The 27926-nt window shown below is 47.8% G+C and overlaps 2 protein-coding genes across 2 annotated transcripts; both read right to left on the reverse strand.

Moving 5' to 3' along the window:
- Positions 1-1818: 1818 nt before the first annotated feature.
- LOC149330571 (uncharacterized) lies at positions 1819-12647 on the reverse strand. Its single transcript, XM_089559451.1, has 4 exons — positions 12345-12647; positions 6934-7208; positions 3194-3372; positions 1819-2129 (listed from the first exon to the last, which is right to left on the reverse strand). Exons 1-4 carry the CDS (start codon positions 12645-12647, stop codon positions 1819-1821), a joined length of 1068 nt encoding a protein of 355 aa, XP_089415577.1.
- A 2374-nt stretch (positions 12648-15021) lies between these two features.
- On the reverse strand, positions 15022-27056 carry LOC149330572 (uncharacterized). Its single transcript, XM_089559453.1, has 3 exons — positions 26719-27056; positions 18952-19253; positions 15022-15106 (listed from the first exon to the last, which is right to left on the reverse strand). The coding sequence occupies exons 1-3, from the start codon at positions 27016-27018 to the stop codon at positions 15022-15024; spliced, it is 687 nt and encodes a 228-aa protein (XP_089415579.1). The 5' UTR covers positions 27019-27056.
- Between the last annotated feature and the right edge of the window lie 870 nt (positions 27057-27926).

Here is a 27926-nt window from a genome sequence, read left to right on the forward strand (position 1 = left end):
AGAATCGTGCTTATAGGTACGTGGGGTAATGAGAGAGAGAGAGAGAGAGATGTGAGCTGCAGGCATTGACAAGGTTGTGCCAGAAACGCGACGCTGAAGCCATGTAAGCCATCGGCGTTCATTGTGTTCATTGGCGTTGGCGTTGTCGACGTTTTACACTCCGATCATTTTAAGGAAAGGAAGGCGATCGCTCGCGGCGAAGCACGCCAGCTGTGCGTAGTGACGTCACTTGCTCCTCGCGCATGCGCAGTATGGTCGTGCAAGAGCACGCGAAACGGCGGGACTGTTGGCAATGTAGCTCACCCAACAATATATGGCTACGCGCAGATGTTGCTTGCGCAATTCTCCAGCTTTAACCAGAGGTAAATCACAGCCAATTTTTTTTTTTCGCAAATAGCGACGTGGCGTTCAATAATTCGAAGTGATACTTGCAGCTCAAATTTAGTCCCTATAAAATTTTTAATGTTACAGCTACACCATAGGCCAGTTCCTTACGGTCCTCTCAAAACAGCTTCAATAATAAGGTTTTTTTTTGCTGAAAAGTGATCCATGGTTCAGTGAGCTTTTAAATAAAATTTTGTGGTTGCACCCGATTACGGTATTACCGCATAACAGCGGGCTTCGATTATACGGTACTATAATTAATAACTCCGCCTAACGATCAGTGAAACTGGTCCGACAATTCCTCCTCCAGAAACAAAACTCACGGGCAACTCCCTCTCCTATATCGGATAGAGTATCTGTTCTCGCTTCGGCGAGCGCGGCTTCGGCCGCTTCTTTTTGAGCAGCGTCCGCTCCGGCGGACGCAGTTGTTGCTGCGACGCGCGTCTTTTCTTTCATTTTCTCTTTTCTCTGATCTTTTAACTCTCCTCTATCTGCACGTGGCAGCGGTGGTGGCTTGGCTCGAGCCAGTAGCAGGCCCGTGCAATTTCCTCTTCATCCTTCTCTCAGTCACAACAACAACAACAACAACTCTCCTATATCAACTTCTTGAACAATGCTGAGGCTCTATTGGTCGATGAGAAGTTAATTTTTCATAGATTTGCGCTAAGTTACGAGGCATGTTGAGGCACTGCCAGCCCATGCTTTAATCAATTCGACGGCAGAGCCTGAGCAGGGTGCATGTCATCACATAATGCGTCTGCTGGTACAACACCAACGAATTTAATTACATATGCCTTACAGCACCGGTGTCTAGTGAAAGCACAGCTCAGTGATTATCGTGTTAATCTTGCTCTAAAGCGCATGGTTTAAATTTGGAGGTCGAGAAGAGCTCTAGTTTGGGCTTGTTGGTTCATGATTCAGGAGGAAAACGGCGCAAAAAAACGTGGACAAAAGAGACAAACACGACAGGACCAGCGCCCGTCGTGTTTGTCTCTCGTGTGTGTCTGTCGACAGGACCAGGGCTGGGCCTGTCGTGTTAGTCTCTTTTGTCCACGTTTTTTTTTTTTTTGCGCCATTTTCCTCCTGAATTGGAGGTCGAACACCTGCACCTACTGAGGGTGTGATTGGTATTTGAGGATTATCAGCACCCCTTTATCGGCGTCACGTATTGTCTGTTTCTTGTCTCCTTCTCCCCACAAAACTTTACCTGTACCCATTTTTCAATGCGTCAATTTTTTCTCCACGCGAAAAACAGGTATCGTTCAACTGTGATAGGCAGCTCCTACGACAGGACGCTCTTTTGGTGTGTCTGTTCTCCAGGCCTCTTTCATCGGGGACCATATCTCAATTCCCAAAGGTGCCTGTCGCTTTGCACGCCGTTCACATTGCACCAAAATTTATCGACAGTCCACACGCCCGGCGTCGTTGACGTTTTCAATTGAGGTACGTGACCGAGTCGAAGATTGAGAACATCCTCTTCCCCGCCAGCTTGTTGTTGCGGTTGTTCAGCCTGTTGTTCAGATCGTTGATGTCGTTCTGGCCGGTGGGGAAGGGCGGCTCAGGAGTGAGCGGCACCGGTGGAGTTATGGGCGGCCCTCCGAGCTGCAGGATTCCGGGGGAAGTTGGTGCCGGTGAGATGGAGCTGCCGTTGCTGTCCGTGCCCGTAAGCGTCCGCAAAGAAGGTCTTGGCCTCGACCTCGTCGCTGAGCCACGGCCCCTCTTTGCGCATGGAGGCCGTTTTGTGCCTGCATCGACGAGAAGCGCGAACTTCTAAGCTGGAGCAAAAGTTTAGCAATGAAAAATCAAGGTGCGTTCAAAGGCATGTTTTGTAGATAGTTGAGAGCACACTCCCGGAAACACTAAGCAGCAGGAGCTCTACAGGTGCGGCCAAAGGGCAATGCGGCGTTTGAAATTTTCTCATGCGTTACACAGTAAGGATATGAGGCTTTCTTGGGTTCATATGTGAGCACATTAGCGGCATGATCTTACATAGGTATAAAGTACCACATAATTTTTGCTAAGTAATCCGTACAAAAGCTTGATCGCCGAAGCGGGCTCCGTAATATTAAGGTCGGTACTTACATCGGCCCAAAGAGAAATCGTGCACTAATGTTCACCCTGAAGCATTTGAGCATAGGTGGTCCATTTTGCAAAAATTAACCCTGCCAACCTTATAGCTTCTCATCCTCGCAGGAAATTCATAGGCATCAGAAGGAGCATAAGGATAGGGCAGGTTCGTGTCGCTCAGATCACCCTAGCAGACTTAGAGGGTTGTCGACTGCAGCGCCACCACTCCGCCTCCAGACAGATTCGCCGGGGTCCGCAACTGCTTAATGTTGGCAAAGGCAGAAAATCCTAACGAACGCCTGAAATTCTACGCACGTCCTCTTGATAACAAGGGAACGCTGGGGCTTTAGCTCCATCGTACGACAAAAACGGCTAAGCCTTTAGAAAGGAGCAAGTCCTTATCAACAAGTTTTATATGTAGAATATTCATGCAGTACAGCTTCCCTTCCACAGCAGACACTACCTGATCATTTTTATCAACTTAATTATGTTCCCTGCTGCTTGTTTTTTTAGATCAAGGAATTACGTAGCTCCTTTGCTGCTAGCCAATGTTCTGAGTTTCGGAGGACTTATCACCTGGCAAACTATGGATAGGTGTTATTCATGGTGTCACTTCAAAACGCACTATGAAAGGTCCTCGACGTTTCATTTGGCTACGACTGAAGGGAGACACGGCCGCGACTAAATGCTGCATCTCTGCTGGCGACGGTAAGACTTCCAGGGGATAGAGTAATTTCCTTGCCTGTGAGGTGACTGGCACTGCGGCCGGCTCGCGAAATTCCTCGACCCCTTCTACCGCTTCCAGAGGGTCCAGGATTGATGCCGGGGCCGGAGGCGACCCTGGACGTGGAGGCGCTGCCGCCCGTGCCTTCGAACGTCAGGTCTATCAAAAAGGAGTCGTTGTCTTCAAATGGCCGGTATCTGTGACGAGAAAAAAAACAACGAAATACATACAGGTCGGCATGGTATTGTGTAATATAGTACGGAACGTTATGGCATGGCATGATAAAGAAACTCGGCCTATGACGGACGCCGTAGTGGAGGGCTCCGTATAATTTCGTTGGTATGGTATGGTATGGTATGGTATGGTATGGTATGGTATGGTATGGTATGGTATGGTATGGTATGGTATGGTATGCAATGGTATTGTATGGTATGGTATGGGGTGGTATGGTATGATATGGTATGTCATGGGATGTGATGGAATGGGATGGTATGGCATAGTATAATGTGGTATGGCTTCGTCATTGTATAGTATTCAATGGTATGGTATGGTATGGTATGGTATGGTATGGTATGGTATGGTATGATATGGTATGGTATGGTATGGTATGGTATGGTATGGTATGGTATGGTATGGTATGGTATGGTATGGTATGGTATGGCATAATATGGTATGGTATGGTATGGTATGGTATGGTATGGAATGGGATGGTATGGGATAGGATGGTATGTGAGGCTTGAAGTCCCGAAGCAACATATGGCCTATTAGGGACGTAATAGTGGAGGGTTCAGGATTAATTTCCACTGCCAGGAGTTCTTCAATGTGCACTGACGTCCACCGTACACGGGGGTCTCTTGCGATTCGCATCGATCAAAATGCGGCAGCCGCGGCTGGGATTCGATCCCATCACCTTCGGCTCAACAGCTGAAGCCATAGCCATTAAGGCACACCCGTACGTTAGAGACTGAAAAAGAAAGAGGGAAAGAAAGAAAGCAAGGAGAAAGGAAGTAAAATTACTGAGCAAGAAAACTTTCTCCCGCTCAATGTGAGGACAGAGAATACTGCCATTACTACAAGCATTCTCGTGTACGTGACAAAATGGGTGCCAAAGGTGTCAGGAATTTTTATTATCTTAAAGGTGGCTGTCTTGAAGAACAATGTTCGTGAGGACACGTCTTCGCTGTTTCTAAACACAAATTGCATTTGTTACAAGAATTTGTAGCTTTTCTCGAACGCTGCATCATTCTCTTTCAAGCCATGAGACAAATTTATTTCGCCCTGAAAGCAGCTGTCGCAACTATTTTCGACATATTTGGACAACCGATCAATACAACAATTTACAACTTCACCCGGTCTACGCGTTCTGTTCAAAAATACGAGAGAGTTTTCTGTGGGAACAACAAAGGAAACTCTCCGCCATGTTTTTTTACCTGAATAAACGTTTTTGTAACGAAGTCTCCTGACTTTATAGTGCACGAAAGGTAGAGCACTTTATATTTGCGGGTCAGTAATAAAGATGTCTGGAAGGTCCAATTCAAGATTCGTTTCACACTCAAGACATACCACTAACGTCCTTAGAAATGAAGTTAAAGATGTATTCACCACGCCACGAGGCCTTATTTAAGACAGTACAAGCGGTCTTTCTTCATTTCTCCTTCGCAGTCCAATAGAAGGAAAAAGGAACCTTGCCAACATCCTATTCTAAACGAGTGTGGTACTAAGTAAGAGGTTTGCATGTCGTGCGCATGATACATCTATGCTCTCCAGGCCATAGCCCATAGTACGGCATCAGCCACCCCAGCTTGATCCCTGAAAAGATTGTCTTAAGGAGCTAACAGAGTCAGATGCGGTACTAAGTTACTGTACAAACCGCCTTTAGACCAACCCTCAAGACCTTGAAGCGCAGGCTGGTATTGAAACGCACTCGAATCAGTGAATATTTACTCATGTATAGCCTCTGGGACAGCAAACGGAGTTGCAGTGTTTACAGGCGGTCTCGGAGGCACGCTAGATCCGTACCAGTCGCTCGCGACCACAGAAACAAAAAATGATCACGTATCGCCGCATTTGCGTAGAAGCTGATTTTAACCGCTGAGATTAAAACTATTTTTTTTTTCGCTAGTGAACAAAAATGTATTTCCAGATGTTAATATGACAATTTAATTAATCAACATAATTTCGGCTTTTTATATGTCGTTCGTTTAACTCATAAAAAGTAGCTTACGGAAATGTGGCGAGATTCTGGCGTGCTGAACTGAAAAATCAGTGCTCCTACTTCACCCAGTCGGTGAGCACATCGAGCCTGCAACGGGTAGGTTCTGTCATGAAAGGCCTGGCAGTGATTCTGTTTAATCCAATTTCAGCCTTCCTGGAAATCACACACTCCCCACTCCGTCGTCCAGTAAGAAGGCAGTGTCGGTACAATACGTTGAGAATAACGACAGTATGGGCTTCTAAACGTCCGTGGGCTGTTCGATGTCAGTGCATGTTAAAAAAAAATTAGGGGACACTTAAGCTCCGCCTTTTAAGGGTACGACGCGCGACGGTTGGTCCTCTTGCCCACGCTGACACGGACACTGTTTTCTTTGTCAATCACGATGAATATGTGAAAGACCACGCGACATACATATAGAGCACCGCTTTAACCAAGTCATACGAATGTGTCTGCCTGGCGAAGAGGAAGCGTGTCTGGCTCCCAACCCAAAGGGTCAGGGGCTTTGGATGCACCACTGGTGTCGCTGGAGCCATCTATAACTCCTGTAATCTATCTATGTAATCGACTAGTCCAAACTTTACTGTCACGCCGACGGCAACGCCGACATCGGCTTTTCCGTGACTCGGGGCCTTTACGCTTTAGCAAAAACCTTGAAGTATCGAGGTCAGTCCGAGGCCCTACAGCGTGGTGCCTCATCCTTCCTTCCTTCATATCTTCCTTGAAAGCGAGGTCGAAGTGTGTGCCGAGCATCTATGCAGTTGCTGTTAATATCTTCTATCATGGGCAAATATTATTAATGCATAAGCATTACTTAGCTCATGCATGGCGTCCACGGAAAGTGTGTTCAGGAGTGTTAACAGAAAGAATCTGAGTTACTCGGTAACTCGGTTACTCGGATAAGCTCGGATAAGTTAGGAGGAGCTCCGGGCAAGCTGCAGCCAATAGGAGGAAGCTCGGGTAAGCTCGGGGCAGCGTCGCGCCAGCTGCACGAGAAGTTGCTCGGGAAGAGCAACATGGGTCTCAAGGTCGCTACGGGTGGCTGTGATAGGAACCGCTACCTGCCAGTGTAGTGGCGTATGCCTTAACCATTGCGCCAATGCGCTGGTAGTAGTAGGACGACTCAGAAAGCACAGAGCGGTAACTACATAGGATGAGGAGAGACAGGACAAGCGCTTGCCCTGTCCTCTCCTCGTCCTCTGTATTTACCGCGCTGTGCTCTCTGTGTAACGATGAACCAACACGCCCAACATTCCCCCCCCCCCCCCCCCCCGTACGTGGTCTTACCGACATCTATAGTTTAGTAGAGAATGACCAATTCTGCATGTAGTGGCATTAATCCATGGAGCTCCGAATGGTGTGCGCTTTGGTGACCAACGCGAACTAAGTTCAACAAACGCACAAACCACAAACGCACCAACGGAAAACAGTAGTCGTGCACAATGCTTTTGCATTCACAGCACGTAAGCAAACTTAAGTGCCTCCGGCAGTTTTTCCCGTAGAAGTTCCTCCCAAAGTTTTGAGCGCATGTTTCCAAGTCTCTTACCTCGGAGGACTAGCAGGGAAGATGAAGGGCCGTATCGGGTTGTAGATGAGGCTGCTGTCACGCCTGGGCAGGAGCGGCGGCAGCTTCCGACCTCCACGTTGCGCAGTCGCGGATCCCCTGCGGTCCCTGCCGTGGAACTTTCGCCGCTCGCGGACCAGCGCCCCGTGCAGGTGAACGTTCTCGTCCTGCAGAGTTCTCAGCTCGTTCCTCAGGCTGAGCCGCCTGTCGCTGAGCGCGTCGGCCACCGACTCCATCTGCGAGATCATCTTGCTCACCTGCGGCAGGATCGCCAGGTTCGGTTTATGAACGAAGTCAGTCAATCAAGAATATGAAATTCAATTTCAGTTTGTTTTCATGTGTCATACATAAAAAAAAAGTATACAACAGCTGTATCCTAGCGGTACTCACCTATGGGGCAGAAACGTGGAGACTAACAAAGAGTGTTCAGCTTAAGTTAAGGACAGCGCAGCGAGCTATGGAAAGAAACATTATAGGTGCAACGTTAAGAGGTCGGAAGCGGGCAGAGTGGGTGAGGAAACAAACGCGGGTTAATGGCATCCTCATCGAAATCAAGAGAAAGAAATGGGCTTGGGCTGGGCATGTAATGCGAAGGCAAGATAACGGCTGGTCCTTAAGGGCAACGGAGTGGATTCAAAGAGAAGGCAAGAGTAGCAAGGGGCGGCAGAAGTTTGCGGGGATACGGTGGATGCAGCTGGCAAAGGACAGTGTTAATTGGAAAGACACGGGAGAGGTCTTTGCCGTGCAGTGGGTGTAGTCAGTCGATGATAATGATGTTATTTTATTTATTTATTTGAAATACTGCCAGTCCCTGGTTGAGACCTTAGCAGGTGGGCATTACATGTATAATACAGGGTAAAGGATAAACATTGCAAAAAGCGGCTGTGCAAAGGACAACAATAATCTAGACAATATATAGCTCCGAAAAACTGAAAAGTTTGACAGATTTCCACAAGCAATCCAAAGAAAAAAGCGTGCTAGTTCATAAACATAAACATAATATAAACATGGGCATAACACATCGTATACTCCTTGAAGTTGAAAAAAGCTTTCGAACCACAACTGTAGTTTTAAAACGCGCCTTCTAGTTCAGAACAAAAATTTGAAAATAAATCAGCGTTAGTTATAGATGCGTCTAGACGGTTCCATTCTCTTGTTCCTAGTGGGAAGAAAGAATCTTTGAAAGTGTTACTGTGATAAGGATACTCGGTTAGCGTATACACGTGCTGGTTTCTTAATGCACGTTTTTGTGACAGTGAAATGTACTTTGATGAATCGATCTTTAAAGTGTTGTTAAGAAGCTGATAAAGGAATTTTAGTCGCGCGCACTTTGCCCTAGTTGATAGTGTTTCGAGCCCGGAGATTACAGCTAGTTGTGTTGGAGAGTCAGTTTTTTTGTACTTGTTGTGAATACATCTGACTGCTTTACGTTCAATTTTTTCAAGTTGTGAAATATTGGTTACAGACTGAGGAAACCAAACAGTGTTAGCATATTCTAGAACAGGTCTGACAAACGTTTTATAAGCTAAAAGTTTAGTCTCTATTGGCGCAAGACGAAGACACCTTTTTAGAAAAAACAGCTTTCGTAATGCAGTTGAAGGGATATTGCCGATGTGTTTGCCCCATCTAAGATCGTTAGTTAATGTAACTCCTAAATATTTGTGTTCGTTGACGAAGGCCAGTGGAGTACCATTGATGTTATACAAGAAATTTGATGGTTGTTTTTTTTCTAGTTACTGCAATTGCTACAGATTTCACCTTGTTAATTGACATTTGCCAGTCATTACACCAGTCCGAAAGTTTTTGCAGTGATCTGTTAAGTATGGCATGATCTTCATGGCTTGTGATTTCTCTGTAAATTATGCAATCGTCTGCGAAGAGTTTGATGTTACATGTAATGTCGGTGGTAATTTCGTTAATAAATATAAGAAACAATAGTGGCCCAAGGACAGAGCCTTGAGGAACTCCGGAGGTAACTGGCACCGTTTCAGATTGAATGTTGTGATACAAAACGAGTTGGGAACGTTGCTGCTAGAAATTTTCAATCCAAGCCAAAAGTTCCCCGTCACAGATGTAACCCCGTAGCTTTACGATTAGTTTGGAATGGCATACGCAGTCGAAGGCTTTAGCAAAGTCGAGTAATATGATGTTTGTTATTGTCTGGCTGTTATTGTCAATACCTAAAGCTAGGTCATGTACAACCTCAGTTAAGTGAGTAACTGTTGATAAGCCGCGGCGAAATCCATGCTGATGAGGCGATAATAAGTTGTTGTGCTCTAGAAACTCTGTTAGGTGCTTTGATATTATGTTCTAGTAGTTTGCATGCGGTACTAGTGAGTGATATAGGCCTGAAGTTAGAAACCGAAGAAGTATTGCCTGATTTATGGATCGGTAATACCTTGGCGATTTTGCAGTCCTCTGGTAGTCTGGACGTGGCAATAGATTTACGATAGATTAGACCTAGGTACCTGCTGCAGGGTTCAGCATATCGTTTTAGAAAAGCGTTTGGAATTTCATCTGGGCCACTTGCTTTTTTACTGATACATGATACATATGTATCCATGAGGCGATGGATACATGAAGATACATGAGGCGATGGATGAAAAAGCTAATTTTATGCAGCTTCTCCATCTCCCATCCGTTTTACGGTTCATATTTGATTAAGAAAAGAAATAAGCACCTCCTCAGTGTAATTAGAGACAAACAAAAACGACGCAATCATTCAGACGCGCATTCAGTAACACACGCATCACTACATTAACAGCAGAGCACGAACAAATGAAAAACAGGTTTACGAAAACAACTGCTTTAGTTTACCTGACGACAAATTTGCAATGTTAATTAAACCTTTCCTGAAAAAAATTCAGCGTTTTAGGGACCACTGTACACAACATTTTCGTGCCATAATTAGTCCGTAAACAAGGCACAAGGCAAAAATTCAGGTTATCATGTCTGATAATAATTACTATTGGCTCGTAAACTTGGAAATCGTGATAGTTTGTTTTTAGCTTCAAAATGGCCTATAGACACGCAGGAAACCGTTCATATTCAATACGGCTTTTTTTTAATTTTTCACAAGAATGTTTTAGTAGCTGTTAAGAGGTTGGGCTATATGGCCAGAAGGATACCCTTCAAACATATCTGCGAAACAAAAGTAATTTTAAGTGTTAAATTAAACTCCTTAGTTAGTGTTTTTATTTAGTAGGAAAACCAATTAACCTGCATGTGATACAAACATCGACCGAAATCTTACTTTACAGTAGCTTCAGCAAGAAAAGTTGATGAAATATAAAAGGCATGTGAAGTAAGCCTCGCTCACAGAACACGGGAAAAACTCGAGAGAAAAGCGAAGAGCTCGAACGGTCACCATTAGGAGGAATATACTCTACAAGCCTAAGCCCAGCTACAGGTGAGGGAAGAAATGAGAGGAGCACAGTATCGCTGTATATCCACATCTAAGCGTTGCCGAATGTAAATCGGGAGGTACGGATTGTGCAAGCTGCTTCTGACTTCTGCTGCGGATTCTCTTGTTCAAAAGTTTTCGGTGATTCCAGCTAAAATATGAATGACTAAATATATGTCAGAATAGCGTGCACAGTTCACTTATGTCACAGTTCACTCTCGTTTTGCTTTGTGCTCAATGCTTCGGGCTCCCGTCGTCTCACGCCTCGCCCAAGCTACTTGCAGAGTACAAGTTGCAGGGTACAAAGACAAGGAAAGAAAAAAACGACATACAGGTGACTACAACATAGGGCATCGACGCACCATGTGCAAGAAAGTACCACATATAACTATGGCGAAAATTTTGAAATTACTTGAGGTGAGCGGTTGGATGGTACATCCACCACCAATGCCGAGAAAAACTAATTGCATCGAAAACACATCCCCTCCTGGAAATAATTCTCAGCTTTGCTTGAGCCCAGTTCTAGACTCGCTGTAGCTGCTGCCTCTCGGACGCCCGGCACAGTTTAGAATGACTACAACTCAATACTTAACGTGAACGGTTGGCTGATAAATCCACCACGAGTGCCGAGAAAAACTGCATGCATCGAAAACACATCCCCTTCTGGAAATAATTATCAGCTTCGCTTGAGCCTAGTTGTAGAGTACCATACAGATGCTGCCACTCTGACGGTCTGCGCTGTGAAGATTAAGTGCAACTCTAACTGGACCCAGAAGTCCCACAGGAAGAAGATCTCGTACCATGGTAGCTGCTCCCAGCCTGAGTGCAGTGTACTGCATTTTCTTGCATACGCTTTGTTTCCAACCCTACTGAAAGTTTCTGTAAGGCTAGTCCCATAATTTCATATATTTTACTTTGAATTATATAGAGTGTGTATGGAGTGTATAGAGTCGGTATGGACATTATGGAAAGCGCTTATAGAAACTTAGAAATCCACATGAGGTGATGCACATTTTTGTTTATTTATTTATTTACCCTAAAGACCCAGAAGAGGGCATTACATAGGGGGGGAATGATTAAAAGAAAGCACACATAACAAATGAACTCATAACAAATGATCGTCAGTATACAGAAGGCAGAGTTTGGGTAACATTTGGTTAAGTGCAGTTTAACACATTGAAACAGCAAAATTCAACACGTTCAAATAAGTGAGTAATAATTAGGACAAAATAAGTAACTACAAATACAATGGCACGCAAAAGAGGCTCCGCACCTGTTCAGCACACAAGAAATGGCAAAGCAAAAAAGGACCGCCAAAAAGTTACGGTCGTCATAACACGGTAAATCATCTAGCACTCTATGACGCATTTTCCGTGTTCAGAAATGTTAGTAAAGCTGTTTAAAAAGAAAATTCAGTACGGCCGACAATGCTGGATGGCAATGAGTTCCATTCATTTAGCGAAAATCGGGCGTAACTTATGCGCATGATCCAGGCGAGCTGAACAATGAGGTGCAGGAAAGATATGATTTCGGGAGAATGGCGTTTCGCTATAGTATAAGGTGTGAAATAATGACAACGGGGCGAACTTTCTACGTGTAGCTAGAGGTTGAAGATTCATGGCTTGCTTCAGTGCTGATACGATTTGATAACGTGAGTAGGATGACAGTATGAATCTGATGGCTTTATTTTGCACTGCTTCTAGAGCATTTGTATGAGTCTATAAAATGTATGGATGTCTATATATTTTTCCAAATCATGTGAACTCCGTATTCCCGTAATTCCGTACAAGCGACTTGTATGGAAGGTTCCAGTAGGGAACGAGGTGCCATGTTGATGAGCCCCCTTGACCCTGAGCAAGAACATCTGCAATAAAACTTCGGTTGGGCCTAGTTGGTACATGTTGTGAAGGTGTAGGTTGCGCAACAACGGGACGAACCACAAAGAAAAGACACAGAGACACACACAAGAACATATGCAGCAAGCACTTACCTGTAGGAGCGCTTTCTTGAGCTGCGGATAATCCTCGGGTGGCACTGTGTCCAGCGTGTCCTCGACGGCCACCAGGTGGTCCCTGAGCACGGACGCATGCTCCTGGAATGCTGCCAACGAACTGCTCGTCCCGGCCACCATCGGGGGCTGGCGACTGGTGCTGGGACCAGCCTTCGTGGCGCTCGCTATTGAGCTCAGCGCCGGAGTCCGGAGAAGGACTGGTGTCTTAGGCGGCGGCGGCGGAGGCGATTTTGTAGGCGCTGACGGCTCAGCCGCACTTGGCGGCAGCGCACAGGCGCTCATGGTCCTTGGAGCTGGAGTTTAACTCATCGCAGACAGAATTTTCCTTCAGAGCCCCAACGCCGCCCTTCGTCTTCTTCCCCACATCCTTGTGGCGCACTTGTTCCAATAAGGGGGGGTTCGTTGCTGTTCTCGTGCGAAGAAGTGAGAAGGCTGTGTTGTATATGTGGTTTCGGTTCTTGTTTCCCTTTAATGGATTGTCTTTGTCGTCTCGGTAGATGTGTACGTTGTAACTGGCGTACATAAGTGTCGTGTGACTAAATAGCACAAATACCGGTGTCCTCGTCCAATAGGGTGGTGGTGGTGAAAAACTTTAATATGAAAAGAGAGTTTGAGAATCAAAAAACCCTGCTACATGGTCGGTATCCTTAGTCCGGGACACCGCACGACGAGGCCCCGTCTCGCGCCCGCTTTACTAGAGCCCTTTGAGACTCCAGTGTGGAGCAGTTGAAGAGGGCAGTCTCCCATGCCTCTCGGGTGGGGGTGGGGGAAGGGGGAAGGTGAGGATTCTGAGTACATGCCCACACCATGTGAAAGATATCGCAGATCTCTCCACAGTGCGGGCAGCGCCCATCTGTGTTCGGATCGAAGTGTTTTGCTATGGCAGGACAGAGAAGAGTTCCTGTCTGCAGGCGCCGCAGAGTTCGCTCCTCCGCCTTACTCAGCCCCTTGGCAGGTACTGGGTAGAGGCGGTGGCTGTCACAATAATGAATTAGGATTTCGCGGAACCGCAGAAGCGGTTTATGAGCTTCTGAGCCAGGAGAGCTAGGAGGTCTTTCGTCTACCACTCAACCAGTGAGCCTCGTCTCTGTTACTTCAGAGTTTTCGCCTACACTGCAGGCTCGATTCACTATAGGGATGAGCCAAGAATCTTTCGGTGAAAAAAATCGCGTTCATAAAAGCTGGCTGAGGATAGAGGAAGCAAATTAAATATTTCGAGGGAGATGTGCATCTGATGTCAGATGTTCCTGTTGCTATTGTGGCCTTTCGCCGAGTGGTCAAGTTGTATTCCCGTTTGAGAGTGCAGTTATTGTGCAACACAATATACCAATCGGTCATTTTTTTAGGAACCTATAAAATTTGTGAACCAGGTGCCACAGTATAATCCAGGGACTGAACACCGTCTTGCGTGGCACGAAAATTGCAGAAACAGCGCACACTTATATTCTAAGACAGACTAGAGGGAGGACGAACACCACCCGTTCGGTGGTCTCAGCGACCCTCGAGTCGGTTTTTATCAGCACACGAACTCAGCCCGACCTGCTTAAGAAGGTTCGTGCAAACTCTGCCGGGTTAAAGTCGGGGTAATGGAAGAAGAAAGAAATAAGGAGCTCTTTTGAGCTGGCACTTTCCCACCTCCGAGGCCAGCAATTTCGTGCATCGATCTCGGACGCAGCCTGTGCATGCCAGCACTGCCTTGACGTTAAGCATCCCTGCCGTCGGATCAGTCATGACTCGACTGACTCGACGCCTGGCTCGACCCGCTCTTGTCTGGTTCATGTAAACGAAGTTATAGTCCAGTTCCTGAAGTTTTTCTAGTTTTTATTAAGTTTCTCGCTTTCCTTTGTCAATTCGCCGGTTCAATGCGTCTGATTGTGATCTTGTCCACCTGAATTAATTTATTGCGCTTGGTAATAACAACTGAGAATAGTGCACAACATTGTCGCTCCTTTTTAACAAAACTCTACACTGGACACCAGGTGCCAAGTTGCCTCATCGCGGGATAAATATAATGACAAAAAACGTAAAGCCTTCGCATTTGTACAACCACAGTCCATTATAAGGGCATGGTTTCTAATTTCAAAAAACAAACGAATGAAATTGCATATGAAAGGCACGGGTGTAAAGAACACCGGCTATCAAAAACTGTCGATGCGGCTCGAGCTCAGTCGAGGCGATTCATCCGGTCAAACATCAGGTCAGTCAATGCAGGCAGGACATCCGCGTCTCGATGGAAAAAGCTTACCTCTACAGTGATGACGCGCACTCAGCGCCACAGCAGCCTAACTAGCAACCGCACGAGTCTCACCTGCCGTAGTAAAAGTAGGATACGTTGACGTCAGAGCTCCTGACACAACAAAATTTCTCGAATCACATTAACTATTGAACTGTAAAAGTCTTTAAAAAAAGTATTTCGGAATCAAGGCGACGCTGGGCTCAAGTTTAGGATACCGGGCACACTTCTTTCTCGTAGGCCTGTTTCGGTTGTTAAGCCTGCTCGTCGGTTTGATGTTCGCGCGTCTGGTCGTTCAGCTCCGTTGAGGTCCTCGACTCGAGCGGTGCTGACGGCACAGGAGACGTCGTGACCTGTGGGGAAACCGACAGTGCGGTCCCCGACGATACGTCGACTACAGACCTCGAGCTAGAGTTGTTGTTGTTACCGACGGACATTCTCGCAGGTCTTGGCCTGCATCTTCCTCCGGAACCACGGCCTTTTCTGAAACCAGTAGACCGTCTGAGTCCTGCAAAGAGTACAATTCAGAGAAGCGTATCAAGACTTTGGAACACCGATATTATATTGTCGCGAAGGTGTGAAAGCAGTCTGGAAGACAGGAAAGCAGCGAAAGGCTTCCAAAAGGAACCCTCTATTGGGCTGACTGGCGCTCAGAAAGAACCGAACAACTCAGGGGCAGCGATAACGACAAGTGCGCTCGATGGTCGTCGAAGACTCTCGGCTTTACTCAGTTTAGAACTGACGAAAAGTACAGAAATAAGGGGCGCAAAGCACATACGATAATCTCGCACAACGAATAACCTCTCCCACTTAGCTACAAATGTCCCAGACAAATTTCGTCTCATCTCATTTCACAAACACGCGTGCCGGCGGTTTTGAATTTCAAAAACGAACAATACGAAGCTTTTCAGCAATACCCACCTATTAAAGAAGCATCGGTCCGATGCTTTGCAACAAAATGAAAGGGGGGAGGGGAGGGGGGGGGGGCAAAAACACACTGTAAAAGCAAACACAAAGCGCCTATTAGCGCGCATGAGACATGCCCATAGATCACCAGCGGGGTAGCCATCCAGAGTACTGCGCAACCAACACAGTGCAGAAAGTGCTAGTGTGAAGCAGAGGGAGCCAAGCGCGCTGGATGTAGTAGTAGGTGTGGGGAGCGCACAGCTGACGTGGTGAGAAATCGCACCTCAGCTACATCGAAATCGCGGAATTACTATGATCGATTCGCAGTATAGGGAAGGCTTCGTCGCCCGTCGCCGCGCTCAACAACTTGAAGACCATTGCCGCTGCAGAAAAGTTCCTGCCTTCTGCGCTGTGGAATGGGGTACTGATCGACACTGTCTTAGACCGAGCACTGCCTGTAGATAACGGCTACGTATCTACAGGCAGCGACATCGAGAGGCGGTGCGCTTGAGCGATCTGCGCATTCCGCAACCCATTTGGACGGCGTGTGCACCTTAGTGTGCAGTTCAACACCTGTAGCTCAATGATGCTCTAGTTAACTAAGCTTAGCATGATTTTTTCTTTACATAGTTTTCTTAATATAACGGTGTGCTTTTGTAGAATGGAGCATGAGGAATGTGTCACTACCAGCTTTTTCAGGAAGAGCGTTCCACATGTTTCTGCAGATGTAATATGAAGACCATTCTTTGCTGACCTTCTTGAAAAGAAAGGCGAAGAAAAATTCCTTTATCACATTAACTTCCATCAAACGGCAGTTCTTGCTTTAAAATATTCGAATCCACTGCGTGAAGTACTTTGTCACGCTGATCACAAATTGAAGGTTCGACCTGGCGGAAAGACTTATTAATGCCCTTTTCTATTGCATATAATTTGTATCGTCATAAGATGTGGTGTACAGCTACACAGCGCAGTTAATTTTGTTTCATTTTTCTGCCTCAGTAATGCTTGAGTGGTCCTGCAGGCATTGCAAGAATAAAGAATAATAAATTCAGTTGAAGTAGTCTTTGCTCAACAAATCTATAAGATTTGTTAAGATGTGGTAGCCACTCCCCTCAATTCGAATTAAACAAAATGTTACCAAAATGGGCTTCACTGAAAAGCGATAATATGCGAAATGCAAGCGCTTTGGCGTGATGCTATCCAGTTGAACGATGGGTTGGTGATTTGTTTGATGCTTCTTTTTCCCTAGAACACATGTAAATCTTGTTTCTTTTAAATGTGCACGTAGAGCACCAGGAGACAAGTGTGGGTGGCGATCTCTTGGTTACTTCATTCATCCAAGAATGGAAAGGCAGCATAACTCTGACGATTGCCTTACTGGTTTGCATGATTGCCCTCGAGTACGACCGCTGAAAATTTTGATGACCGATGCCCAGTCCAGATACGATTGTTCAGTTCCCGAATACAAGTTATTTCCGTATATACCGCTTCAAACAGTTCTAGTTGAATTTGGGCATTAGGTGCCTAACTTATGCAGAATTAACATAAGCCACACGAAGACACTGAGGATAACACTTTGCTCGAATGCCGTATATTTTTTATAGTCCATATGTTCATATATTCTATGCAATATATATTATTTGCCAGAATTCAATATTACGAGATTTCTCACCTACGAATTCGGTCACTCACTCTTGTACCAAACGGCTTAAACTTATCCAAGTAACACTTGCAGACATTTCACTCTGCCTAGGGGATAAGAAACAGCAAAGATAGTTTTACAAAAGAAAAACACCAACGAGCTTACCGTTTCAGCTTTAAAAAAAACAGTCTTACAAAAGACAGAAACAGCCAAGACCTTCCCGTTTTAGCTTTACCTCGCCATTTACAGCTGCCAAGCCCTCTTTGATAACACGACTACAGATGACAAATCATCAATGGTGTCACTCTGGCCCGCAGGACCCTTCTTGGTTAATGCAAGAAAGCTATACAGCATAACAGCTCCAATTCCGCATTACAACTGGACGACAATCTCACTTTCCAGCACGAGAACAAGGTAGTTTTTGTTTGCGGTTTACAATGGCGATAAATCCTATATAAATACTTGATATATACAGTGTACATGTATCGCTGAGCAAGGAATAAGATGAGTCACGGCTACCCGTCGTCGTAGTCGCCATGTTGCTGCCGCATCGTCGACCGCGCGAAGTTCCGCGACCCCTCCTCGGACACCCGGTGAGACCGGAGCCAGTACCCGTGGTTCCGATAGCTCGGGACGTGGACGTGGCGGTGGTGACATTATCCGAAGTCAAGTCTACTAAAGAGGAGTCGGTATCACTCAGTGGCTGGTACCTTCGGAGTGTGCAAGAGAAAGAAAACACAGGCTATTTTATTCATATACATTATCACAGGAGTGACACTCACATCAGTCAAAAAAGACGACTTTTAACTGGCGAAACGTATTTCCAACCGACTGAAACTAATTAGAGAAAGTCACCTATTCATATCTGTTCCAATTGTGTAGGGCCATTTCTTATTGGTGTTATTTTTTTTTTGCTTAAAACTAATGCGGCTTATGAGAACTACGCCTGTAACTAAGAATGTGGGACAGGTATTGAGGGACTCAAAAGGACCCGTACACCATCTGCCCAAAAACTGTTCCACCCAAATGCGCCGCAGCTGTGAGAGACACGTAGGCTGGGACCTGAGGACTCCGTCGTCATGTTGAAAAATGGTCGTAGTAGTACACCACTCATGAAAGCAGAGGTCAAGTTCGATACAACCTTCCCATTTACTCTACCACTGGAGAAAATTTGAAAGTCGAGCACCCTATTGCTTTTGACATAGATTTTCGCTCGCTCTATTACTTATAAATTCAAGATTGCGCAAATGCTAAATGTCATGTCTTTTCAACCAAATTGAGTTGGGAAGTACATGTTTTTTCTTTCAATCTCTCTCAGCTACATTTAAGCGGTAATGTAGTTCAAACTTTGAATGTGTCATGGGCGAGTAGGATACTTTTCAGGTGTGTCAACTCTTCCCTTCACATGGGTCACATACGCTCTGCCACTGTAGCGAAATGCAAGGACATCCGTTGCCGATACTGCCTCGTAAGAGTGTGCCCTTAACACTTGCCTGCACTGTAATTTCCAGCTGTTCCTCTTCAACATTGTACTGCTGATGAAAGTCTACGCAACAAGAACGAATAAGAACTCGCATGAAAGTTGCCGCTGTGTATGTTATCATCTGTCCATTCTTATTTGCCCTCTCCGGTAGTATGAGCAGCACGTCACTCTACTTTCATTCGTGACGGCGTACTGTCACCTATGACGTCGGAGCATGCTGTCCAATCAGTGCGCTGAGGTGCTACGCCAACGCCGCGAAGCTGAGAAACGTGCCTTTAACAGCTCTCGCTGTGAAAACCTGACCATCATCACCATGGCCTACCTGGTAAGAACCGGTGTCATCATGAATGGACGCGTCGGACCGAAGACTGCGCTGCTATCGCGTCTGGGAAGAGGTGGTGGAGGCGGTGGGGGCAGTGGCAGAGGTGCTGCCTGTATTGCTTTTTCTCCCCGCAAGATGGGGCCGCCTTGGGTCTTTGCCTGAGCTTTCCGGCGCTCCAGGACCAGCGCTCCCTGGAGATGTACGTTCTCGTCTTGCAGCGTGCGCAGTTCGTTCTTGAGGTTGAACCGCCTTTCGCTGAGCGCGTCGACCACTGACTCCATCTGAGATATCATGCCGCTGACCTGCGCAGAAAGCATGGAGAATAACTTTCGTATTAATGCCATTACGGGCAACGCCTGACAATTTCCGCAAGCATCGAGTTCATGAGACGGCCAGCGGCACCGGCAAACAGCGGTGAGAAAAGTAGGTAACCTTTTCACGAAAATGTTGGCGCTCTGATACTTCCGATAAGCTTCTAATTCGAAATCTTGCAGTTTGGTCGAGAAAATTAATGTCCCCTTATTCTGAATCAGTTTTAATACTGTTTCACGTATATGCAGCGGTTGAACGTTGTGTCTGTCTCGTCCTTCATTCTTCTGCAGAGCTATAAAAAATTCCTTTCGAGGCGAGTTATCGGCTAGCCCAACTGTAAGCGTTAACGGGCTTAACGAAACAAGTGCTGACGGTGTCAAAGAAAACGCAGACAGAATAATTATTACACGTACACCAAACAAAACATAGGCTAAATGATAACTGGGAGAGGTAAAATGAAAACCTAGATGCCGCATTTAAGAGCAGTGATTACAACTTACTTAAACGCGACTACTAGACACACTACAGCATACCCTTTCTCCGCTAAAATCTGACCTGTTCGCGTTTAAGTTGCTTTTTCGCGCTTCATTCGACGCCTTAAATAAGACATCCCAACTTAGGGACGTTATGGCTAGCGTCTGGCCGTTGGCCTGCAACTTGCCACGCTCAGTACCATTCAGCTTGTTATCAATGCCACGGGTATTTTTATTTAGGCTTTCGTGTTATCAACTTGTTTTAGCTATTTATGACCACAACTGAGTGGAATGTTGTCACGTTGTAGTGACGGCAGTCCAGTGGTCAGGAAGACACCAGCCAGTCTTGGAAATGAAGCTCTTTATTTGGGCTGACTTGCGCCCGCAAAATAACTGAATCACTCGGCGGCGGCGTAAGCAACAAACGTGCTCGTCGGTCGTCGAACTACGAATGCCCGCTGCTCGCGGCATCGTTCAATTTAAAGCCGGCAAGGAAACTTCGAGATAACAGGTCGAGATCATCTAGAGTAATCTAGAAACAAGTAGATGCAGCTGTTCATGGCCGTGAACAATCGAGATTAGTCCGGTCGCTTCTCGCGTCACGAACAAAAGTGATAACAACCCTTTCCTGCAGCCTTGACAGTGAACGAACAAACACTACAATGATACGTGGCATTACCCCCCTTCCAAAGAAGCGTCGCCTCGACGCTTAAAAAATTAAAAATAAATGCGGACAATGTAAACATCGAGTCCATTAGCGTTCATAGTAAGGTTTAAGGCGTACGACATGTACGACTTCCGGGCGTGTGCGTCGTCGTTGAGATGCTGTCGTGCCGTCGGGGATGACTTCATAGTCGAGGTCACCGATGCGACGGAGAACCCTGTACGGGCCAAAGTAGCGTCGAAGCAACTTTTCACTCAATCCACGGCGGCGAATTGGCGTCCATATCCAAACACGATCACCTGGCTTGTAATTCGTGTCTCGTCGGCGCAGATTGTAGCGTCGGGCGTCGGCGTGCTGCTGGTCTTTAATGCGAAGCCGCGCAAGTCTTCGGGCTTCCTCGGCGCGATCAAGGTAGGCGGCGACGTCGTGGTTGTCTTCGTCTGAAACGTGCGGGAGCATTGCGTCGAGTGTTGTCGTGGGCTTCCTGCCGTAGACAAGCTGGAATGGGGTAAACCTGGTAGTCTCCTGGACGGCAGTGTTATAAGCAAAGATCACGTACGGCAGAATAGTGTCCCATGTCTTGTGTTCGGCGTCGATGTACATGGGGAGCATGTCTGCGATAGTCTTGTTGAGACGCTCTGTGAGTCCGTTGGTTTGCGGATAATAGGCAGTTGTCCTCCGATGGCTTGTCTGGCTGTAGTTTAAAATGGCTTGCGTCAGCTCCGCTGTAAACGCTGTTCCTCTGTCTGTGATGAGCACTTCCGGGGCGCCGTGTCGCAGGAGAATTTGTTCGACAAAAAATTTTGCGACTTCTGTTGCGGTACCACTAGGCAGCGCTTTTGCTTCGGCGTAGCGGGTCATGTAGTCGGTGGCCACGATGATCCACTTGTTTCCTGACGATGAAGTCGGAAAGGGGCCGAGGAGGTCCATCCCGATTTGCTGAAAGGGCTTACTTGGCGGTGGTATGGGGTTCAGGAGTCCGGCTGGTCTAGTCGGAGGCGTTTTGCGTCGCTGACACTCACGGCACGTTTTCACGTAATGGGAAACGTCGGTAGCTAGCCGCGGCCAATAGTACTTCTCCTGGATGCGGTGCAACGTGCGAGCAATCCCGAGATGCCCTGCAGTCGGCTCATCATGACTTGCCTGCATAATTTCTTGCCTGAGAGTTTTGGGCACGACAAGAAGATGCACTGTCCTGTTGGGCGCGAAGTTCTTCTTCAGAAGGACATTATTGTGAAGGACGAAGGACGACAGTTGGCGCTTGAACCCCCGGGGAGGCGATGCGGTCTTGCCTTTCAAATAATCAACTATGCTTTGCAACTCAGGATCCGAGCGCTGCTGCTGCGCGAAACTGCTGGCGCTTACCGGTCCTAAGAAAGCGTCGTCGTCTTCCTCTTCCGGCGCTGCGTCTACGGGGGCTCGCGATAGGCAGTCTGCATCGGAATGCTTGCGGCCAGATTTGTAGACTATAGTTATGTCGAATTCTTGAAGACGCAGGCTCCAACGAGCAAGGCGGCCGGAGGGATCTTTCAAATTGGCCAACCAGCACAGAGCATGGTGATCGCTCACAAACTTGAATGGTCGTCCGTATAAGTAGGGGCGAAATTTGGACGTGGCCCAAATAATGGCGAGACATTCTTTCTCTGTCGTCGAATAGTTGGCTTCGGCTCTCGACAGTGAACGGCTAGCGTACGCGATAACTGTCTCCTGTCTGCCATTTTTCTGAACGAGGACCGCTCCTAAGCCCACACTGCTTGCATCGGTATGAACTTCGGTTTCGGCGTTTTCATCAAAGTGCCCGAGCACAGGAGGGGACTGTAAGCGGCGCTTCAATTCGTTAAAAGCTTCCTCTTGCGGCCTTTCCCATTTAAAAGGCACGTCTGCCTTGGTAAGTTGGGTCAAAGGTTCAGCGATGCGCGAAAAGTTCTTGACGAATCGCCGGTAATAAGCGCACAATCCAAGGAATCTGCGTATAGCCTTCTTGTCATTAGGCTGTGGAAACTCTGCGATCGCAGCCGTCTTCTTGGGGTCTGGGCGAACTCCATCCTTGCTTACGACGTGACCAAGGAACAGCAGCTCTTCGTAGGCGAAGTGGCACTTCTCCGGTTTCAGTGTCAGGCCTGAAGACTTGATCGTTTCCAGCACTATCCGAAGCCTTCTGAGGTGGTCTTCAAAGCTTGAGGAGAAGACAACAACATCATCTAAGTAGACTAGGCAAACCTGCCACTTCAAGCCTGCGAGCACCGTATCCATTACTCGCTGGAACGTCGCTGGGGCAGAGCAGAGGCCGAATGGCATCACCTTGAACTCGAAGAGTCCGTCTGGCGTGATGAACGCAGTCTTCTCGCGATCTCTTTCGTCGACTTCAATTTGCCAGTAGCCGCTCTTCAGGTCCATCGATGAGAAGTACTTAGAGTTGCACAGCCGGTCCAGTGTATCGTCGATGCGGGGGAGGGGGTAGACATCCTTCTTCGTAATGTTGTTCAGGCGGCGGTAATCGACGCAAAAGCGAAGGGTGCCGTCTTTCTTTTTCACTAGGACGACCGGTGCTGCCCAAGGGCTCCTCGATGGCTGTATGACGTCGTCACGAAGCATTTCCTCAACTTGCTTGCGGATAGCTTGGCGTTCTAGCGGCGATACGCGGTAGGGGCTCTGTCGCAGTGGTCGTGCGTGTTCGTCTGTGACAATGCGGTGCTTGGCAAGCCGGGTTCGTCGCACATTCGATGCTGATGAGAAGCAATCGGTGTACCTTTGAAGAAGACTGCGTATTTGGTCTTGTCTGCTCCGGGGTAATGCCGGGTTGATGTCGAACGTCGGTTGATGGCCTTGTTCAGATAGTTCTGCGGGTTGGTCGGGTAGGGCAAATACGTCTCTGATGTCTGCCAGCTCGTCGAGGAAAGCGATCGTGGTACCTTTGTTTAGATGGCGGTATTCTTCGGTGAAGTTGGTTAGCAACACCTGGGCTTGGCCATTTCGGATTTCGGCGACTCCCCTCGCGACGCCCAATCCTCGATCCAGGAGTAACTGGGTGTTCCCCTCGATAACGCCTTCGGCATTTTCGATGTCTCCAGTACCTATGCCGACGAGAACACTTGATCGGGGCGGCACGCTCAATGCTTCATCGAGGACGTTTAAGGCAACGTGATGAGTCGCGCTCGTCGCAGCAGGTATGGCTTTTTCCGTGGAAAGCTTGATCGACTTAGATCGAAGGTCGATGATCGCCCGATGTTCGTTCAGGAAGTCCATTCCCAAAATCACGTCTCTCGAGCATTGCTGTAGGATCAGGAAGGTTGTCGCATAGGTTCTCCCATTTACAGTAACTCTCGCGGTGCAGCGTCCTGACGGCGTAATCAGGTTGCCACCTGCGGTGCGGATCAGCGGGCCAGCCCAGGTTGTTGTTACCTTCCTGAGTCGGACAGCGAGTGGGCCACTCATGACAGAGTAGTCAGCTCCCGTGTCCACCAAGGCAGTAACCGCGTGACCGTCGACCGTAACTTCAAGGTCACTTGTTCGCGTTCTGGTATTTTACGTTGTCTTCGGTGTCCGATCTCGGCTTCGTCGAGTAGTGAGGCTGCGGTTGGCGTACTGCGACGTTACTTCACTTGGCAGCGGTAAAAGCTTCAAGTCTGGCCGCGTCGTCGTCGGTGTCGTCGTCGTCGGTGTTGTCGTCGTCGGTGTTGTCGTCGTCGGTGTTGTCGTCGTCGGTGTTGTCGTCGTAGTTGAGGCATGGTCTTGAGTACTCGTCGATGGAGGATCTTTGTCATTGCGCTTAGAAGCAACCTCACCTCCAGAGGCTGCTTTATTTAGTTTAACCTTCGGGGGCTGGGGGAGCGTCCACGCACGGCATAACCTCGGCTAGGAGAAACAAAGCGCGGGGACGATGGCGACGGGGAACGTGACAGGCGGCTCGGCGATGAGTATTCTTCCCGACGCAAAAACTCCTCGATTTCGGCTGGTCGCTGGCCGGGTCGGGGTCGTGGAGCGTCGTAAGAGAACCCTCGGATGCCCAGTCTTCTGTATGGGCAGTGCCGGAGGACGTGACCGGCTTCGCCACAGTGGAAGCATAGTGGGCGGCGCTGGTCGGGAGTTCTCCACTCGTCGCATTTCCTCGGCTGCGCGCGTCGCTCGTAGAACGGGCGGGTTGGGGCGGGTGGGCGGCGGTCCAACGCAGCTGGCTGAGGGCGATAGGGGCTTGGGTCCCGTCGTCGAGGTGCAGGACGGCGCACAGCTGCGGCGTAAGTCATGGCTGGGGGCTGCGGAGGCTGCGTGGGTGTCGGCGTCACACCCAAGGCCTGTTGAACTTCGTCCCGGATTACGTCAGTAAGTGATGTAACCTGCGGCTGCGTTCCATTTGGCAGCAATCGTCGGAGCTCTTCTCGTACAACTTGGCGTATAACCTCCCGCAGGTTATCGTTGTTAGCGGCGTCCAGGCAGTTTGCTGAAAATACGCGCTGCTGGCGCTCATATTGGCGGGCTCGGGCGTCAAGAGTTTTTTCCATCGTGGAGGCCTCTTCTATGAATTCCGCCACGGTTTTCGGTGGGTTCCGTACGAGGCCGGCAAAGAGTTGTTCTTTAACTCCTCGCATAAGCAGCTTGACCTTTTCTTCTTCCTTCATGTTCGAGTCGGCACGCCGGAAGAGGCGCTTCATCTCCTCAGTGTACACTGCAACGGTCTCGTTTGGGTGTTGTATGCGAGACTGTAGCAGCTGCTGGGCTCTCTCCTTCAGCACAACGTTCGTGAAGGTCTTTAGAAGCTGCTTCTTGAAGGTTTCCCAGTTCGTGAGGTTAGCTTCCTCATTCTCAAACCAGACTTTTACTGGTCCCTCCAAGGCGAAGAACACGTACCTAAGTTTTGTGGCATCGTCCCAGTTGTTGAAGATAGCCACACGGTCGAACTGCTCTAGCCATTCTTCGGGGTCGGCGCCAGGCGAAGCGTCGAAGGTTGGTGGCACCCGGGGCTGCTGAAGAATGATTGGAGTCATCGCCTGGGGCAAGCTCATGGTAGACGTTGCTGCTGGCTTTCGCTTCCGGGTAGGGTCCGGCAGAATCCCGAACTCAGGTTCGTCCCCTTGCAGGCGTCGGCTTGCGCGGTGGACTGGACTCAGGTCCTGCGGTAGATGACTCAAAGGGCTGGCGTCACGACTTGTAGGGGGTGTCCGGAACATGGGAGGCTACCCAGCACCTCCACCAGATGTCACGTTGTAGTGACGGCAGTCCAGTGGTCAGGAAGACACCAGCCAGTCTTGGAAATGAAGCTCTTTATTTGGGCTGACTTGCACCCGCAAAATAACTGAATCACTCGGCGGCGGCGTAAGCAACAAACGTGCTCGTCGGTCGTCGAACTACGAATGCCCGCTGCTCGCGGCATCGTTCAATTTAAAGCCGGCAAGGAAACTTCGAGATAACAGGTCGAGATCATCTAGAGTAATCTAGAAACAAGTAGATGCAGCTGTTCATGGCCGTGAACAATCGAGATTAGTCCGGTCGCTTCTCGCGTCACGAACAAAAGTGATAACAACCCTTTCCTGCAGCCTTGACAGTGAACGAACAAACACTACAATGATACGTGGCAATATCTTCAAATGTAAATAGTGGGTCGCCTCTTCCAGATTTCCGGCATTACTTAAACTAACTTAGCGCTGAGGTACATGGTCAGGAACCAGCTGCTTCATTTTTTGAACTCTGTTCCCAACTACTGTTAAGAGCATTTCAATATTTAGGGCTGCTTGGGGGCGCAATTCGAACCTCTGAAATGTCTTACCGCGTGATGTGTTATGATTAGGGCACCACTGCATATTAAACCGCATAGGAAGAAAAAAAATTGCCAGCTGCTACGCCTTACCACAATCCTAAATATGACTGTTACAGACATGACAGTGCACACCCCGTGGTACACATGCCCCTAGAATCCGCCTACTATCTTAATTAGCCAGCATGCGAATTTGGCAAGGCTTTCATCTCATTGGCTGGGAGATTAATGCCGCAAATGAGTTTTCTGGTAGCGATATTTTTTACGACTACCACAACAGATGAAAAGCTATGATGATGACGGCACCCTAAACTCAGTTCAAGCCATCTAGCCACCAAACCCTACTTAATGCGCGGTCGTAGCTATTCTCCTTTAAATTCAGATCAACAACAACGCATCTGATAAAAGTACAGCTTTGCGTATTACCCGCTATTCCTGACCCCTCCAAAATTCTAATATTGACTGCTCTCGACTGAGTGCGGCAAGCACTGTTCTTATAGTTCGGCGACATCTGCTAAATGACCACTCCAAGCGAGTGATCCTGCAGTATATCCGTTACGTGCACTCACCTGGAGTAGAGCAGTTTTGAGCTGCGGGAATTCTTCTGGTGGCACGGTGTCCAAGGAATCCTCGGTGGCCACCAGCCCATCCCTCAGCAATGATAAATGCTCCTGGAACTCCGCCAACGAACTGTTCGACTTAGCCGGCGACTGAGGCCTCTGCGTTGAGCATGACGCTGGGGTCGTAGTAGCATCCACACTGATGCTTGTGGTTGAAGTCTCTGGAGGCGCTGACGACTGCGGTGCCTCCGGTGACGTGTCCGTCACCGTTATGACTGGTATGTCTCGAGCCTCCTCCGCGCCGCTCATGTTCGTCGGAAATCGGTCCGCCGAGACAAATTTTGACGTCTTTGCTGTTGACCGCGTGGTATAGCGAATTCTGTCCTAAACCATCTTCTTCCCTTTCTTCTGTGTTCTCTCATTCACCAGCTCTTAAGTTTTCGGCCTGGCCAGGATTGTTGTGAGCCGAACGTATCACGTGCTTACGCAAGTAAAAAAGATGGTGTGGTCACAGATTTTTATTTATTAAATTAGCAATTGTAATTTATTTCTCTACACTTAGCACCTTTTCGGGCATTAAGTAGGCAGAGGGGATGTATCAGAATGTATAAATATATAAACTAGTAAAAACATAGTTCAGTAGCGTGGCTTTTTGGGCTTGTTGGTACATAGTTCCAATAGACTGTAGCGCAGCAAAAGACGAGGACACAAGAGACAAGAGACGAACACCACGAGCGCTCGTGGTGTTCGTCTCTCGTATCTTGTGTCCTCGTCTTTTGCTGCGCTACATTGTATTGGTATTAGTAAAAACATGTACAATGTCTAAGCAGTTTCCTTCTATAAAACCTGGTGCATGTGGAAAGGGCCCTATTCTCGTTCGTCAGCACCGAATGATCGGTATAAGAAGATAGGAAAAAGGGCATATGTTTTCCGGTAATGGATTATCACAGATCGATCGCATGGACCGCTAGGTGGCTGCCTGGAAGAATAATGTTTATTATGATGATAATCTTATTAATAACAAATTTCATAAGCAAGAAGCAAATTTTGGCCTCTCTAGGACAAACACGCCCATGAAAGATAGCCCACAGGAGATGGATTGATCGGAACACAGCACCTGCACCCTGCACATAGAACTAGAAGCGGGTTAAACATTTTACAAAATCTAAAGGCACTTTTTCCTTAGTTTTCGCGCTCGTACAGAAAAAAGTATCATA

Source organism: Amblyomma mixtum, chromosome 9, assembly GCF_055824585.1.
Source record: "Amblyomma mixtum isolate Tamu chromosome 9, ASM5582458v1, whole genome shotgun sequence".
Lineage (NCBI taxonomy): Eukaryota > Metazoa > Arthropoda > Arachnida > Ixodida > Ixodidae > Amblyomma > Amblyomma mixtum.